General features: G+C 35.2%; 1 protein-coding gene across 1 annotated transcript; it reads left to right on the top strand.

Moving 5' to 3' along the window:
- Nucleotides 1-1,339: 1,339 nt before the first annotated feature.
- Nucleotides 1,340-7,432, top strand: LOC133871975 (probable inorganic phosphate transporter 1-9). The gene is made up of 4 exons (XM_062309469.1): nucleotides 1,340-2,151; nucleotides 4,282-4,326; nucleotides 6,071-6,695; nucleotides 6,956-7,432. Exons 1-4 carry the CDS (start codon nucleotides 1,481-1,483, stop codon nucleotides 7,232-7,234), a joined length of 1,620 nt encoding a protein of 539 aa, XP_062165453.1. The 5' UTR covers nucleotides 1,340-1,480; the 3' UTR covers nucleotides 7,235-7,432.
- The last annotated feature ends 8,832 nt before the right edge of the window (nucleotides 7,433-16,264 follow it).

The raw sequence follows: 16,264 nt of genomic DNA, 5'->3' as shown, positions 1-16,264 counted from the left end.
AAATTTTATTTAATTAAAAAAATTATATTTTAAAAAAATAACATTTTGACACGTGTATTTAATACACGTGTCCAATTGAACACACGTATTAAATACGCGTGTCCAATTGTTAAAATTTTATTTAATTAAAAAAAAATTATATTTGAAAAAAAATAACATTTTGACACGTGTATTTAATACACGTGTCTAATTGGACACGCGTATTTAATACACGTGTCTAATTGGACACGTGTATTTAATACACGCGTCCAATTGGACACGCGTATTAAATACGCGTGTCCAATTGTTGAAATTCTATTTAATAAAAAAAAATTATATTTAAAAAAATAACAGTTTGACACGTGTATTTAATACACGTGTCTAATTGGACACGCGTATTAAATACACGTGTCAAATTAGACGCGTGTATTTAATACACGTGTCCAATTGGACACGCGTATTAAATACGCGTGTCCAATTGGACACGTGTATTACATACACGCGTCCAATTGTGGCGGCTGTACAATTAGACACGTGTCTCATAAGACACGTGTCAAATTGGACGCGTGTCTACAGTAACCGGTACTGTAGACACGCGTCCAATTGTCAGTATTTTTGTAGTGATACCATGTTAAATTATTATTTATTTCAAAAATTTAGGCTTCTATATAAGAAAGAGTAAATTTAATTGCTTAATTAATATTTTAATAAGAGGATAAGTACTTTGAGGCCATGAGTTACTCCATGATTTTTGTTTTTATTTTTTATTTTCTTATTTGCCTTTGGGATTATGTGCTTACAGAAGGTGGATAATCATACGAAAAAAGTTAAGGTCTTTTAAGAATTACTTAATTTCGTCTTTGGGTGAGGGGGTGATCGATGATCCCAACTACACCTTTTAATGGCGAATCATCTCCTTCAGAGCAAGAGGTTATTGGCTATTTTATTTTGGATTAAGATCTTTAACAATTTATTGTCCAAATATAAAATTTATGTGTCCAAATAAGATGAGGTAATTCTTGTACAACTTTTATACGATCCAGACATATTAATGGAACTTGATTATGTAAAAATTGTGCATAAGAAATGTGAAAAAATCATTTTCCTGCCTATCTGAGCTATCTATCTGATTCTATCCGGACATGGGTGTTACCATTGTTATCCAAATTGCTAAAATCCTCATCCCTCTCTCAGGTGCTAAAGATTGGTGGACCACCCAATAATTTTTTATTTTATTAAGACGGTGACTTTATTTAAATTAATTATTCATTTGGAAATTGGAAGGAAGGAAGGGCATGAATCATTGGAATTGGCACCTTACAAAACTACAACGCGTACGTATGCAGACTCAAAAGTCCAACACCACAAGCACGACACAGTTTATAAGCGAGGAGGTCAAGCATGCTGCATTTCAGCCTCTCCCTCTGGTATGGAAAGTACAAAAGCTAAATAGAAGGAAGAGAGATCGATATCTCTAAAGACCTTGGAAAAATTTCCAAGAATGGCGTTGAAAGTTCTTTCAGCCCTTGACACTGCAACAACTCAGTTATACCACTTCAAGGCCATCGTCATAGCCGGTATGGGCCTCTTCACCGATGCCTACGACCTCTTCTGTATTCCTCTGATCATGGCACTCATCGCACGTGTATACTATGGAAACATTGAAAAGGAACACGACTCCGTGAAGTACTACTACAAGGCCGTCCCACCCATCGTCACTTCAATTATGCTGGTAATCGCTCTTTTGGGCACTGCCATCGGTCAACTCGTGTTCGGTTGGCTTGGCGACCGACTTGGAAGGCGCCGCGTGTACGGGACCGCATTGATGATCATGGTGCTCAGCTCCATAGGATGTGGGTTTTCAATATGTACAACGAGGAACTGTGTTTTGATCAGTCTCGGGTTGTTCAGATTCTTTTTGGGACTGGGGATTGGTGGAGACTATCCCTTGTCGGCTACCATCATGTCGGAGTTTGCTAACAAGAGGACACGTGGAACACTCCTGGCCGCAGTTTTCACCATGCAGGGCTTTGGGATTTTGTCTGCTTCCACGGTCACGATGGTGGTATGCAAGATATTTGATGCTACATCGGACATATCGACGACAGATCCGACGCCCCAAAAGGCTGATATTGCATGGAGGTTGATATTGATGTTGGGGGCAATTCCAGCTGCCACTACAAAAATATTGTCAAATTGCCACGTGCATTTTGACACGTGTACGGCACTGTACACGTGTCAAAATGTTTGCCACGAGTATTTTGACACGCGTCTTACGCGTGTCAGATGTGCAAGACTCTAATTGCACATTTTGACACGTGTACAGAAATACACGTGTCAAATTTGACACGTGTATACAAATACACGTGTCAAACGGTTTGACACGTGTATTTAAATACATGTGTCAAACCGTTTGACACGTGTATTTGCAATACACGTGTCAAACCGTTTGACACGTGTATTTGTAATATTTGTGTCAAAACGGTTTGACACGTGTATTTAAATATACGTGTCAAAACGTTTTTTTTTTTAAAAAAAAAAATCCAAATTGATTTTGATATTGTTTATTTAAATTCCAAATTTGGAATTTTTTTTCAATTTAATTTTGTTATTGTTTATTTAAATTTATTTGGGTTAATAAATTTTTGTTTTTTTTTTTTCCAAATTTTATTATTTTCGAGAGAGAGAGACGTAGAGATCCAGAGAGAGAGGGAGGCAGAGAGAGATAGGGAGAGAGAGTAGAGAGAGAGAGGGAGGCAGAGAGATATAGGGAGAGAGAGTAGAGAGAGAGACATAGAGATACTGAGAGAGAGGCAGAGAGAGATAGGGAGAGATACACAGAGAGAGAGAGAGAGAGAGGTAGAGAGAGAGAGAGAGAAAGAGATAGAGAGGAAGAGAGAGAGAAAGAGATAGAGAGGAAGAGAGCGATAGAGAGAGAGACCGAGCAGAGAGAGCTGGAGAGAGGGCGGCTCACCGGCGGGAAGGGCGGATGCGCGGTGGCCGGAAGCTGGCCGCTGCGGCTGTGACGGAGAGGGAGAGAGAGAGAGAGAGAGGGAGAGAGAGAGAGGTAGAGAGAGAGAGACCGAGAACACTGTACCGAGCAGAGAGAGGTGGAGAGAGGGCGTCTCACCGGCGGGAAGGGCTGATGCGCGGTGGCCGGACGTTGGCCGGCGAAACTGTGACGGAGAGAGAGAGAGAGAGAGAGAGAGAGAGAGAGAGGGAGAGAGAGAGAGAGAATTCAGATCGGAACCCAAATGGGTTCCGATCTGTATGTACATATATATATATATATATATATTTAATCTATTATTATATTATTATATTATTTGAATTTTAAAAATTATATATATATATATATATATATATATATATATATATATATATATATATATATATATATATATATACACATATATAAGCGGGAAAAATAAACTTTTAACCGGGAGAAACCAAACAATTGGGCACGTGTACTGAGTACACGTGCCCAATTCGGGACGTGTATTTAAATACGCGTTCCCAATTGTTAAAATTCTATTTAATAAAAAAAATTAAATTTGAAAAAAATAACAGTTTGACACGTGTATTTAATACGCGTGTCTAATTGTTGAAATTATATTTAATAAAAAAAAAATTATATTTGGAAAAAAAAAAATAACAGTTTGACACGTGTATTTAATACACGTGTCCAATTGGACACGTGTATTAAATACACGTGTCAAATTGGACGCGTGTATTTAATACGCGTGTCTAATTGTTGAAATTCTATTTAATTAAAAAAAAATTATATTTGGAAAAAAATAACAGTTTGACACGTGTATTTAATACGCGTGTCTAATTGTTGAAATTCTATTTAATTAAAAAAAAATTATATTTGGAAAAAAATAACAGTTTGACACGTGTATTTAATACACGTGTCCAATTGGACACGTGTATTAAATACACGTGTCAAATTGGACGCGTGTATTTAATACGCGTGTCTAATTGTTGAAATTCTATTTAATTAAAAAAAAATTATATTTGAAAAAAAATAGTTTGACACGTGTATTTAATACACGTGTCCAATTGGACACGCGTATTAAATACACGTGTCCAATTGGACACGCGTATGAAATACGCGTGTCCAATTGGACACGTGTATTAAATACACGTGTCCAATTGGACACGTGTATTAAATACACGTGTCAATTTGTGACGGCTGTACAATTAGACACGTGTCTCCAAAGACACGTGTCAAATTGGACGCGTATCTACAGTAACGGGTACTGTAAACACGCGTCAAAATGCATGCATTTTTGTAGTGCATGCGTTAACGTTCTATTGGCGTATGATGATGCCGGAAACTGCAAGGTAAACGTATTTTGTTTATATAAGTTCTTTTATTTTTAAAATTTTTACATGTTTTTTAAAAAAAGTTGTTGATATAAAATTTTGAAAATAAACGTTAATATCTCCGACGCCCCATATGATGTTTGAAACTGCAAGGTAAACGCATTTTGTTTATATATGTTCTTTTATTTTTAAACTTTTTACATGTTTTCTTAAACAAGTTGTTGATATAAAATTTTGAAAATGCACATACTAATCGTATATATCTTAAACACACATTAATTTAGTAAATTGGATTAAAATAGGAAAGCTTGTTGGTGAAGGAATTGAATACCAACGTAAAATCAATGCAGCTTGTTGGTCGGACGTTGGTCCATTTGGCAACACCTTCTCCTTATACTTGATGCAATTTTTTTGTTTTTTTGGATGATTGTATTATTAGTCTATGGGGTTGACCTAAATTATAAATCGGGATAACTTCATAAAAGAGTATCGAATTATACGTCGTTTTGCGATAAGGGTACTGAACAAGTAAACGTCTCAAACTGGAGTATCTAAGTTTTCAAACGTCTTACTTAAGGGTACTCTGTTAGAATTTACCGTTAAATCCTAACGAAGTACCCAAAATACCCCTATTTTTTTTAGGAAAAAAAAGAAGAAAAAAATGCTAGGATCTAGGTTTTGGTCAAAATTTAACGAAATTTCCAAAATACCTATGCCTGAATGTTTGAAAATTTTTGTAAATTTTTTTTTTAAAAAAATATACAATGGTATTTTGTGAATTTTTATAAGATTTAACAGCAAATCTTAACAAAGTACCATTATGTGAGACATTTAGAAACTTGGATACCTCAGTTTGAAACGTTTGCTAGTTCAGTACCCTTATCTCAAAACGGCGTATAATTCGATACCCTTTTGTGAAGTTATCTCTTACAAATCACTTCATGTGGTATAAAAAGTTCATGGAAAGTCTTTGTGATCTTGTGGTAAACTATAATTAATTACAAATCACTCAATGAACCCGTTATCCGTCCACCAAGTTAACAGAGTCAGTTAGTGGATTATAATACAAATGATATTTAAAGGTTGTCTCACTATTTATATAACGTGTTAAACTAACAGATTCTGTTAACTTGGTGGACAAAAGACGGGTTCAAGGACTTATTCGTAATTATAGTTTACTACAATGACCATGCATGAACTTTTTGTACCACATAGAGTAATTCATAATTTAGGACAACCCCAGGAACTAGTTGTGCAATTATCCTATTTTTTTTAATAGTAGTAAAAAATGATTGTAATGGGTTTTTTTTATTTAAATAATAATAAAAAATTGTTAATGTGATATAAAAAGTGAAAAATAAAATAAAATTAGAATGCTATGAAATTGATGTTTTTTGGGAGAACTGAAAATAAGAAAAGGGGAAGGGAGGGGCCGGGTTGTCAAACGGGCCGACCTGGCCCTTTTTGGTAAAGACTTTCTACATGGAAATTTTGTTTAAATGGTAATAAGAATGGATTATGAGATACAAAAATAATACACACACGCATATATATTTGTGATACTCACATTAGATCTCATTAATTTAATAGTGAATTTGCAAATATAATGCGTAAAATATATGTATGAGAAATGACGAAATGTAAAGGTAATCGAAAGGAAAATTTATTATTTTATTTTTAAAGAGAAAAGCTGTTTTTTATTTTTTTTAATAAATGGAAATTAAAAAGTGGGAGAAATCTTTGCCATTCCGTTTTTCTCCAGATATACAGCTTTGGTGGAGCAAAATGTGGTCCAAGCGGCTAAGGACATGGAGAAAGTGTTGGAAATTTCAATGAGTCAGATTGCGGAAGAGAACCCACTGCCACTAAGTGAACCACCCTATCCCCTCTTCTCCAAGCAATTCTTTCGTCACCATGGTCGTGATTTGTTCGCTTGTTCCTGCTCATGGTTTCTTGTCGACATTGTCTTTTACAGCATCAATCTCTTCCAACCTCAGATATACGGAAATCTACCGTATACAGACAAAAATGCCTATCAAGAAGCTTTTGAACTAGCAAAACTCCAAGCAATTATCACAGCCTGCTCCACAATTCCAGGCTACTGGTTCACCGTCTATTTCATTGATCGTGTTGGTAGAGTCAGAATCCAAACAATGGGTTTTCTCTTCATGGCAGCGGTTTCTTTGGCAATTGGGATACCCTATAAGCTACATTGGCAAGATCATCACACAGGTGCTGGTTTCAAGGTCCTCTATGGCCTTATCTTTTTCTTCTCAAATTTCGGACCAAACACCACCACCTTTATAGTGCCCGCGGAGCTTTTTCCAGCAAGATTTAGATCAACTTGTCATGGCATTTCTGGGGCTGCTGGCAAGATCATTTCTGGGGCTACTGGTTCACCGTCTATTTCATTGATCGTGTTGGTAGAGTCAGAATCCAAACAATGGGTTTTCTCTTCATGGCAGCGGTTTCTTTGGCAATTGGGATACCCTATAAGCTACATTGGCAAGATCATCACACAGGTGCTGGTTTCAAGGTCCTCTATGGCCTTATCTTTTTCTTCTCAAATTTCGGACCAAACACCACCACCTTTATAGTGCCCGCGGAGCTTTTTCCAGCAAGATTTAGATCAACCTTCCATGGGAAGGTGGGGGCAATTATTGGTTCCGTTGGATTTTCCTTGGCTTTACATACTCATGAAAAGGAGAATGGTGATCCCAACCCAATTGGAATGACTGTCACATGGGTAATACTTGCCGGAGTTTGTGTTTTGGGAGCGGTGGTGACATTTTTGCTCACGCCTGAAACTATGGGAAGATCATTAGAGGAGAATGAGAATGATCATGATGAACCCAAAGAGCTGTGTTTGCGCAGAAGACTTACAGCTACTACTAGTGTGCGGTCACTCGATCCGTCGCCCAATTAACCATGAAGCTGCTGTGGCCTAGAGAGCCGTCTTTCTGTGTCTCTAATATTTACGTGGGTGTGTGTTTTATTTGATCACAAGCATCATGCTTAATTAGACTATCACTATAAATTGTATGTCATATGTAATATTATTTCAGAAAAATCTTTGCAACACATTTGCGATGTTGTCATTAGTTTTTAAAATATCTGTTCTGTTCCTTTTACTTCTTCATCACTTTGGTGCCCAAGAATTCTTCGTAATGATGTAATCCGAACCCTTTGATGACCCATATCCAACGGCCCATACCCACCTCAAGGATGTCCTACACACCCTACAAAGGAACAGCCTTGCTTGTTTTATAATAGTGGGCTTGGGCGCAAGCTGTCTCAGGCCTACACGACTATTGGCTTTCTTCTTACATTTTTCTTCTCACAAGTGCCTTATTTCATTGAAAGTTGATTTGACTTTTAAAATTATTATTATATTAAAATTTATTAATAATATATTTTAAATTTAATAATAATTTTAAAAGTTACATCAATTTTAAGAGAATAAAAAAAATATTCAATAGCATTATTATATTGTGTGAGATTAATTTGATCTCATTTTGAGTGAAATAGAAAAAGGTCATTTCATGATTAAAATATTATTTTATTGTATCTTTTTTTTTTTCTTTTTTTTTGAGGGGTTATTTTGTTGTATCTAAGTTTCTAGTAGTATACATAATCTTTCGTCACCACTTAAAATTTTTAAAAGATATGACAAGATATAGTAATATACACACCATTAAATATGTAAAATATAATATTGACGACAAAATAACTCATTTTATTTCACTTCACAAGTGAGGAGGATCCCATTCCTCCTGCATAAGAATGGTCTTCTTCCTCATAATATTGTTTTTGTTTTTTTTTTTTCTGAACGAGAATCTGCTCTTCTTTTCTCGTATTTCACCTTTTTTTTTTTTTTTTTTTACCCTTCACTGTCGCCCTTACAATTCTTAGGGTTTGACAGGTTAACTTGAAACAAGCTAGGAACCGACAAATTTACGCCTAGCCTCCAGGGCACTTGAAAGCAAGGAAAATAAGGGCTTATGCCTTGAAACTATGAGACAGCATCAGCATGTCTACATGGTATGGCAAGGAGATCAGCAAGGTGCCTGAGGATTTGGAGGTGGCTGACGGCGCGGTCTTGTATGGCGGCGGAATGACGGAGGAAAGACGCACGGAGGTGGTTCTCTGGAGAGGAAGCTGGGTGCTTTTTCCGGCGAGTAAGACGGGGCGGAGCGGTGGTGGATGGATCTGCGGTGGACGGTGGCTGAGAAGTAGATGCACCTGGTGGTTCTGGATGGGCTGCTGGCGGCGCATATCGTCGGAGCTGGTGGCTGGAGGACAGTTTCTCAAGTGCGGAAGAGGCAGGTCTGGCTTGACCCCAATGAGTTCAACGAAATCTCCATGGCCTTTGCTTGTGCTGAGACGGCCAAAAGGCTTTTTTTTTTTTTGCAGAACAGTAAAAAAGAAGAGAAAACTTGAGTCTCTTTTCTACAGGAACAGTACGAAAAGGAAAAGAAAACTTGAGAACATTTTTTTTTTTCACAAAAAAAAGAAAAGAAAAAAGAGACAAACCAAAAGAATAATAATAAAAAAAAAAACAACAACAACAATACAAAAAGAAGAGACATCTGCGGGGAAGTGAGATTTCTTGTGTGGTTTTTTTGTTTTGTTTTTGTTTTTGGTTTTGTCAATACTATCCAAGATCTGAAGTGAGGCGATATGCAAAATAATGACTATCAAGAGAAAAATGAAATACAAGAAAATATAAAATTTCACAGGATTATTGGATTGAACATTGACGTTAGCCTATTGCTCTGATACCATGAAAGAAAATATAATGATAAAATAAAATAAAGTAGAATAATAGAAAATAGACAAGATTTTACGTTCGGTCTATGACCTACGTTCACAGGATAAAGTTTAAAAAGTTATATTTTACTCTGATTTCGATCTTTTGATGTTTTTCACAATACAAAAGACTCCTATTTATAAGAGAATTTGGATAGATAAACATGATAATCAATCATGTGATTTGATTAGCATCAAATTTGTTACAAATAAATCAATCAAATCAAATTGATTTGATTGATTATAATTACAATATATTTTTCAAATCAAATCCCCCAATATATGGAGAGTATAGTGCTATGGGAGCTCTGCTCAAAAAGCCCCAAAACAAATTGTCATCATTTAGGTCAAGAGTAATGCTGCTTTCACATTTATTTTATACTTATTGACATTGTGTATTTATTTAAAAAAAAAAATAAATAGAAAAGTCACTTTAAAACACGTTAAGTCAGCTAATGTGAAATAAGTGTGAAGAGTTTAAGCCTGATCGATAACTATTATAAGAGACAATAGAAACCTGCTATTCTCATACTAAACAAATAGAATTTGCCCACTGAGTTTTATTTTGTCAATTATGCACGGTTAGGGACAATACACAAAACATGTATTACCCAAGCATGCCCAAAATAGTTTTGGAAGTAAAGTAATTAGAGTCCAACCCATAAATTACAAGCGAAACACCCAAAACCCCCTCCCCTCCCCTCCCTTTATTTTCACATCTCCCAAAAAATATCAACTTCAAAACATTCTTAACATTTTTTATTTTTTATATCACATAAATAATTTTTTTTTTTTCATTTAAATAAAAAAATTCACTATAATACAAATTTCTTTTATTTTATCATATAATATTTTTTATTTTATATCACATTAATCACTTTTTACTATCAATTACTTTTTACTTTTACTCGATAAGAAAATTTTTCCATAAAAAAAAGCAGGGGAGAGTTATTAAGCCGGGCCAAGATCGATCCTCGTTGTTCCCTTCGCACGTCACACATGCATCATCATGACATCAAATATTGAATCCAATCCGAATATTCATGAAATCAAGGGACACAAATAGTACCATGAACGAAATTACCTGCAGGTATCGTCTGATCGTTCCAGGTACAAAGGATTTGAGGTCACGCCAGGCTCAAAGAACATCAATATTCAGGCTGATCATACAAAATGGATAATCTGTTTAATTGAATCATTTACTAATCAAATAATAATTAAAAAAAAATCAAAAGAAGTTAATCTGGGTTAAACCTAATCAGGTACGTCTTAAATGGTAAATTATTTAAATAATACTTTAACATATTTTTTCACGTGTGGATTAAATTCTTCATTTGGAAGGAAGGAAGGAAGGGCATGAATCATTGGAATTGGCACCTTACAAAAGTACAAAACTACAACACGTATACAGAGTCAAAAGTCCAACACCAGACGTACGACACAGTTTATAAACGATATCTAGGAGGTCAAGCATTTCAGTCTCTCCCTCTAGTATGGAGAGTCTAGTTAAGAGCTAAATAAAAGGAAGAGAGATATCTCTAAGCCCTTGGAAAATTTTACAAGAATGGCGTTGAAAGTTCTTTCAGCCCTTGACACCGCAACAACTCAGTTATATCACTTCAAGGCCATCGTCATAGCCGGCATGGGCCTCTTCACCGATGCCTACGACCTCTTTTGTATCCCTCCGATCATGACACTCATCGGACGTGTGTACTATGAAAAGGTTGATAAGGAGGACTCGAAGTACAAGGTTCCACCTGCCGTCACTTCAACTATGCTGGCAATGGCTCTTTTGGGCACCGCCACTGCAAAAAAAAAATGCCTTTCTTGACGTTTTAATCTTGACATTTATATAAATGTCAGGATAATATTTTTTATTGTGGCACATTGTCAAAAAAATGTCAGGAAAAAAGAAAAAAATTCCTGACATTTCACAATGTGCCAGGAATGTTAAACTTTCTTGACACATAATTTTATTGGTCAAGAAAATTATAAAAAAATTTGTGGCTTTTAAATATGTGCCAGAAAATTATAATTTAATGTCATATAATTTTAAATTCCTGACATTTAGACATATGCCATGAATATTTTTGGCAAAATTAAAAGCCCGCCTAATTCTAATTCTGTTTTCACGATTCAATCAGTTTTCCTTTACTAACTGATGCACACGTACGCATTAATATAAATTTTTCCTATCTTTTTGCTCCCTTTCCCCTCATATCTCTCCCTTTCCCCTCATATCTCTCCCTCATCTCCCGTAAATAAGTAGCATTATTTGTTGTTTTTTTTTTTTTTTTCAATTTTTTCCCCTCATATCTCTCCCTCATCTCCTGTAAGTAGCATTATTTGTTTTTTTTTTTTTTTTTCAATCTTTTTTCCCCTCATATCTCTCCATCTCAGTATCTCTCTCTCTCTCTCTCTCTCTCTCTCTCTCCGGATGCAGCGCTGCCCTCATCGACTCGATCTCCTCCCTCGAACTCCATCGGTATGTTACCCCTATCTATCTCTCTCTCTCTCTCTCTCTCTCTCTCTCGATATCTTCCATACAAGTCATCTTTGAGAGAATGATAAACTACTGATGATAAACTACATATGAAAATGCAGGAATGAGAATACATGTTGGGGAATATTTTGCAGACAAAATGCAAGGACTTGGGATATACACCTTCAGGAATGGGGAGACACAGTCCGGATTGATTAAAAATCTAACTAAATACTTTTGTAGCTTGTTGATGACTATGTGATTGATCATATTAATTTTTTGTAACAACTAGTATAGTACTTGGATGTTTCTTAATTAATAGTTGGGATTGTTTGATGCTATTTTGTTATATTAATTAAATATATAATATGTTTTCCCTTGGTTATTTGTCAATTTTGATTATATATTTTATAAGGTTTTAAAAAAATTGATTATATTGGAATAATTCCAGTATAATCAAATTTTTTAAATTGAAAATCAACTTTCCTGGCACATGATATATGTGCCAGTAAACTAATGGAAACTAAGGTTTAGTGGCACATAAATCATGTGCAATGAAACACGATTTTATGGCACATATATTATGTTTCGTGGCACATATATATGTGCCAGAAAATTGAGTTTCTTGGCACATGATTTATGTGCCAGCAAAATTAATTCCCTGCACATATATCATGTGTCAGAAAATCAATTTTACTGACACATAACTTATGTGCCAGGAAATTTTCCTGACACATAAGTTATATGTCAAGAAATAAACTTTCTTGACTACAAAGCTACGACATTAGAGATATGTGAGGAATTATAAAAAAAATTCCTGATCATTGGTCAGGTCTACAAAAAAATTCACAGTTACTAGCACGTGTTAATATATTCTTTTAATATATGTTAACACGAATATACAAAGTGTAAAATAACTGGTGTTGATAAGTCCTATTATATATTTTATGGAGTTACTTTAATAATCTATTATATTTTGGTAATTTATATGTATATATATAATGAGGTTGGTATTCACAGCATATGCAACCTCTTTTCTTATTTTATTAACCACATGGAACTTCATCAAATTATGACTCTAATAGAAAATATTTCTTATGACGTTTGCCTTTATTGAGTCCTATTTCAAATAATAAAAAAAATGTTATTTCTTATTTAATGATTTAATTATTATTTGGTTAATGTCGTTAAACATACCTCAGAAATCCATTCTCAATAGGCTAGCAAGACGAACCATAGCAGTGTCTGGATATTTTCTAATGATGAGTATGTACTATTAATTTGTTAGAACTTGTATTAAGGTGATTAGCTAGTTGTCAAGGAATTTGTCTTAGCTCCATTTAGAGAGGTAAGTGGATCCTCTACCCCTTTTAAAATTATTTTATGTCATATCATTTGATCCATTGATTCTAGTATATTTACAAATAATTGTTCTAGTTATGTATTTCAAATTTACATTGATGCATGAAGGATTGTTTTAAAAAAGTTTTGATATGAAAGTCGTCGGTAGAAATGATATTTTTGAAATCAACGGTTTTAAGAAAAGCTTTAGTTATAAAGGACTTTCTAATTATAGTAAATTACTTATTTGATTCCCGAGATGGGAAGTTACCACTTTTTGAAATTAATGAAAAGAGGAGTGTAAAAACTCTCTCACATGTTGCCTCAATAGTTATCAAGCCTAGTGAAAAGAATAAGAATAATTTATGAGAATGAGAAATATTTTTATAAATGAGACACGTGTGTGGAGGAGACTATTTTTTGCCCCAGAGATATTCACAGAGATTCACAGAGGTTTAAGCTCGGTACCGTTGCTTGGATGGAAGTGCAACCGCTGAAAGACTTTGAGAAAGCGGTAATCCATCCCTAGGCCATGCTAAGTGCACTTTGATTAATTAGCTGACGGGACAGGCCTGTGGCCACAGTTTACCTTCCTGGGGTTCTCATTGGCCACGCAACCCAAAGTACACATGGCGTAATAGTGTACATGGGCCCTATTATGAGAAATCAGTTTTACGCATATATGAATAATTTTATGTTTCAAATGAAAGAATATGTTTTAACTTGGTTTTATTGAGAATTGTATTGCATTTAATTAACGATATGAGATAAAGGAGTTTAGGAAGGATTTTCAAGAGATTCAATTTTTGAAAAAAAGGTTTTAAAGAAGAAGGTTTATCGTGTTTAAATAGTTATGTGTTAATTGTACCTTGAAATGCTACAGAAAATAAATTGTTTTAAGTAAAGGGTTTTAAAGAAAATGAATTTAACCCAACTATTTTTTGGTTGGGGATTTACTTACTGAGCCTTTCGGCTCATTCAGTTTTACTTTTTGTTTTATGGTGATCAGGAGTTAAGTCTATGAGGCCGGAATGGGGGCGAGGGTAATAATTAAGTCCATTTAAGCTGCATACTATTTTTCTTATAATAAGTTCATTGGCACGATGATGAATTTTTAATAAAGAATAATAGTTATATTTTTATTTACAACAAAACTTTTCTGCATTTTATGAAGTTTAAAAGAATTGATGTTTTTACTCTATTATGCATTTCAAATCGCATGTAGCAATTGCTCTGGTAAACCTTTGTAATCTTTGCGCCCCTGAGAGAGTAAATTGACGATTCTACCCTTTATCGGGCCGGGGTTGTTACAACCAGTCAAATAACATTAGGGCTAGTTTCTTAATGCTTTTTAATTAAAAAGCAAAAAATACTTGCATTACAATTAAAAAGTAATTTAAATTACCTTCTAAAGAGCATTTGTAAACAATTAAAAAGTGAAATATCTTTAAAATATCAGATATCAATAATTTGAACATGGAGGAAGGGAAATGTTAGAGATGAGTCTTTCATCCCCCCTTGACACCCTCTTTTCCTTAAAAAAATTGATTTTTATTAAAAAGTTGTCTCTGATGCATGTTATAAAGGGGTGACAAGAGGGATAAGGGGTGCATGTGTAGAAAGACTCCATGGAGGAAGGACATGGAATCCATTTATGGGTTGAGACGTGTCTTCCGCCATAAAACACGAGCATGTTTTCTCTTTTGTATTTGGCCAAAAATAAGACCAATTGAAGCTATCTATAAATTACGAAAGTGGCGCTGTGCCTGTGAGATAAACCGGTTGAATTGGTAAATAATAAGGAAAATGACTCTTACACAACAATTGCACAAGGTCTTAGAAACATGGGATGGGTCCTACAAGGTGGGTTCCATCGCATGGGTCTCACGTAGAACCCATCCCATGTCTTTAGAGTGGTGCACAACTGTTATGCAACTGTTGGTAGAGTGGGCTTCCATTTCTGTTACTTTCAAAACTCCAACTAAAATTTTGAGGCTGTGTATATTAAATTATTTGTTAATATTTTTGTTTCGACAAAAAAAAAAAAAAAAAAAAACATTTTAACAATCGGAAGCAAGTAAGATTCCAATTCGTAACATGGATGACATCAGGCAGGGTGAATTAATGCAATTTGTATCAACATGGACAGCAGGTTTATTTTTACTCTAATTTTCTATAGTTTTTAGAGAATATCTAATATCTTACTACATGTTTATACACGGGGAAGGGGAACCATTCTAGGTACTCATTATCTTGGAAGTTTCATGTGTTCAGAAGAAAATTGTTGAGCGGAAAACCCCAAAAAGACAAAAAAAAAATTATCCCACCTACATCGTCTTGTAAACCTGACCAGGACACTCCAATGATCGATTGCTTTCCGACTCATGTTTCCTGCTTCTTAAACCAGGACACCATATAGTATTTGTCGGCTGAGAATCTCCGTCCAGCGCGGGTGTAACTGGTGTCAGTACCAGAATCCAAGAAATAGAATCTCTGGACAGAAAAATCAAAGATAAAAAACAACTTATATTGCGACGATGCTGCTCTTGGGGGAGACATACACCTATAATATTTGAAACAAAGATTCTTCATCGCTATCTCCATTGGACGACTTCCATTAGAACATTGACATGGGTTATATTATCCGTGTTAGACCATACTCCATCAATCTCTCCAGACAAACTTCCACCAATCACTCAAGGAGACACACCATCACAATATCAGGAACCAAGATAGGAAAGTCTCAGCAATCGCATAAGGAAACTATCAACCAGAATCAAAGTCACCGCAGTCATACAGACCAGGATGGCAACACACCTCATACAAGGCAACCCCCCAACGTTCACCTCCTGTATAGGACAGATTCCTTACATGCACACACCCAACGTTCACATTCTGTAAATGGACAGCACATTGAGTGCTTGCTCCTATCACTCCTATTGTGTATAAATACTGTAAAGCTATTACTATGAAAGACAACTAGCATTTCCGCATTACAATACAATATCTTACATGGTATCAGAGCATCCCTAAAAGAAGCTCACGCTGTTTTTGATCCTATGGCCTCTTCTTCATCCACAGCTACAACTTATATTTTTCCTAACCTCACTCCTTTGGTTTCCCTCAAGCTTGAGGGTCCCAACTACATCACATGGTCTTTTACAATCATTCCAATATTGAAAAGCCATGAATTAATGGGTATCGTTGATGGATCCGAACCGTGCCCTTCCCAATTTCTTCCTCCTACTCCTGACAAGGAAGAAACCTTGAATCCTGCTTATTCCCTTTGGGTTAAGAAGGATCAATTTATTCTTAGTTGGCTAA

This window comes from Alnus glutinosa, chromosome 6 (assembly GCF_958979055.1).
Source record: "Alnus glutinosa chromosome 6, dhAlnGlut1.1, whole genome shotgun sequence".
NCBI classification, from domain to species: domain Eukaryota; kingdom Viridiplantae; phylum Streptophyta; class Magnoliopsida; order Fagales; family Betulaceae; genus Alnus; species Alnus glutinosa.
This window is presented reverse-complemented; position numbering and strand designations above follow the sequence as displayed.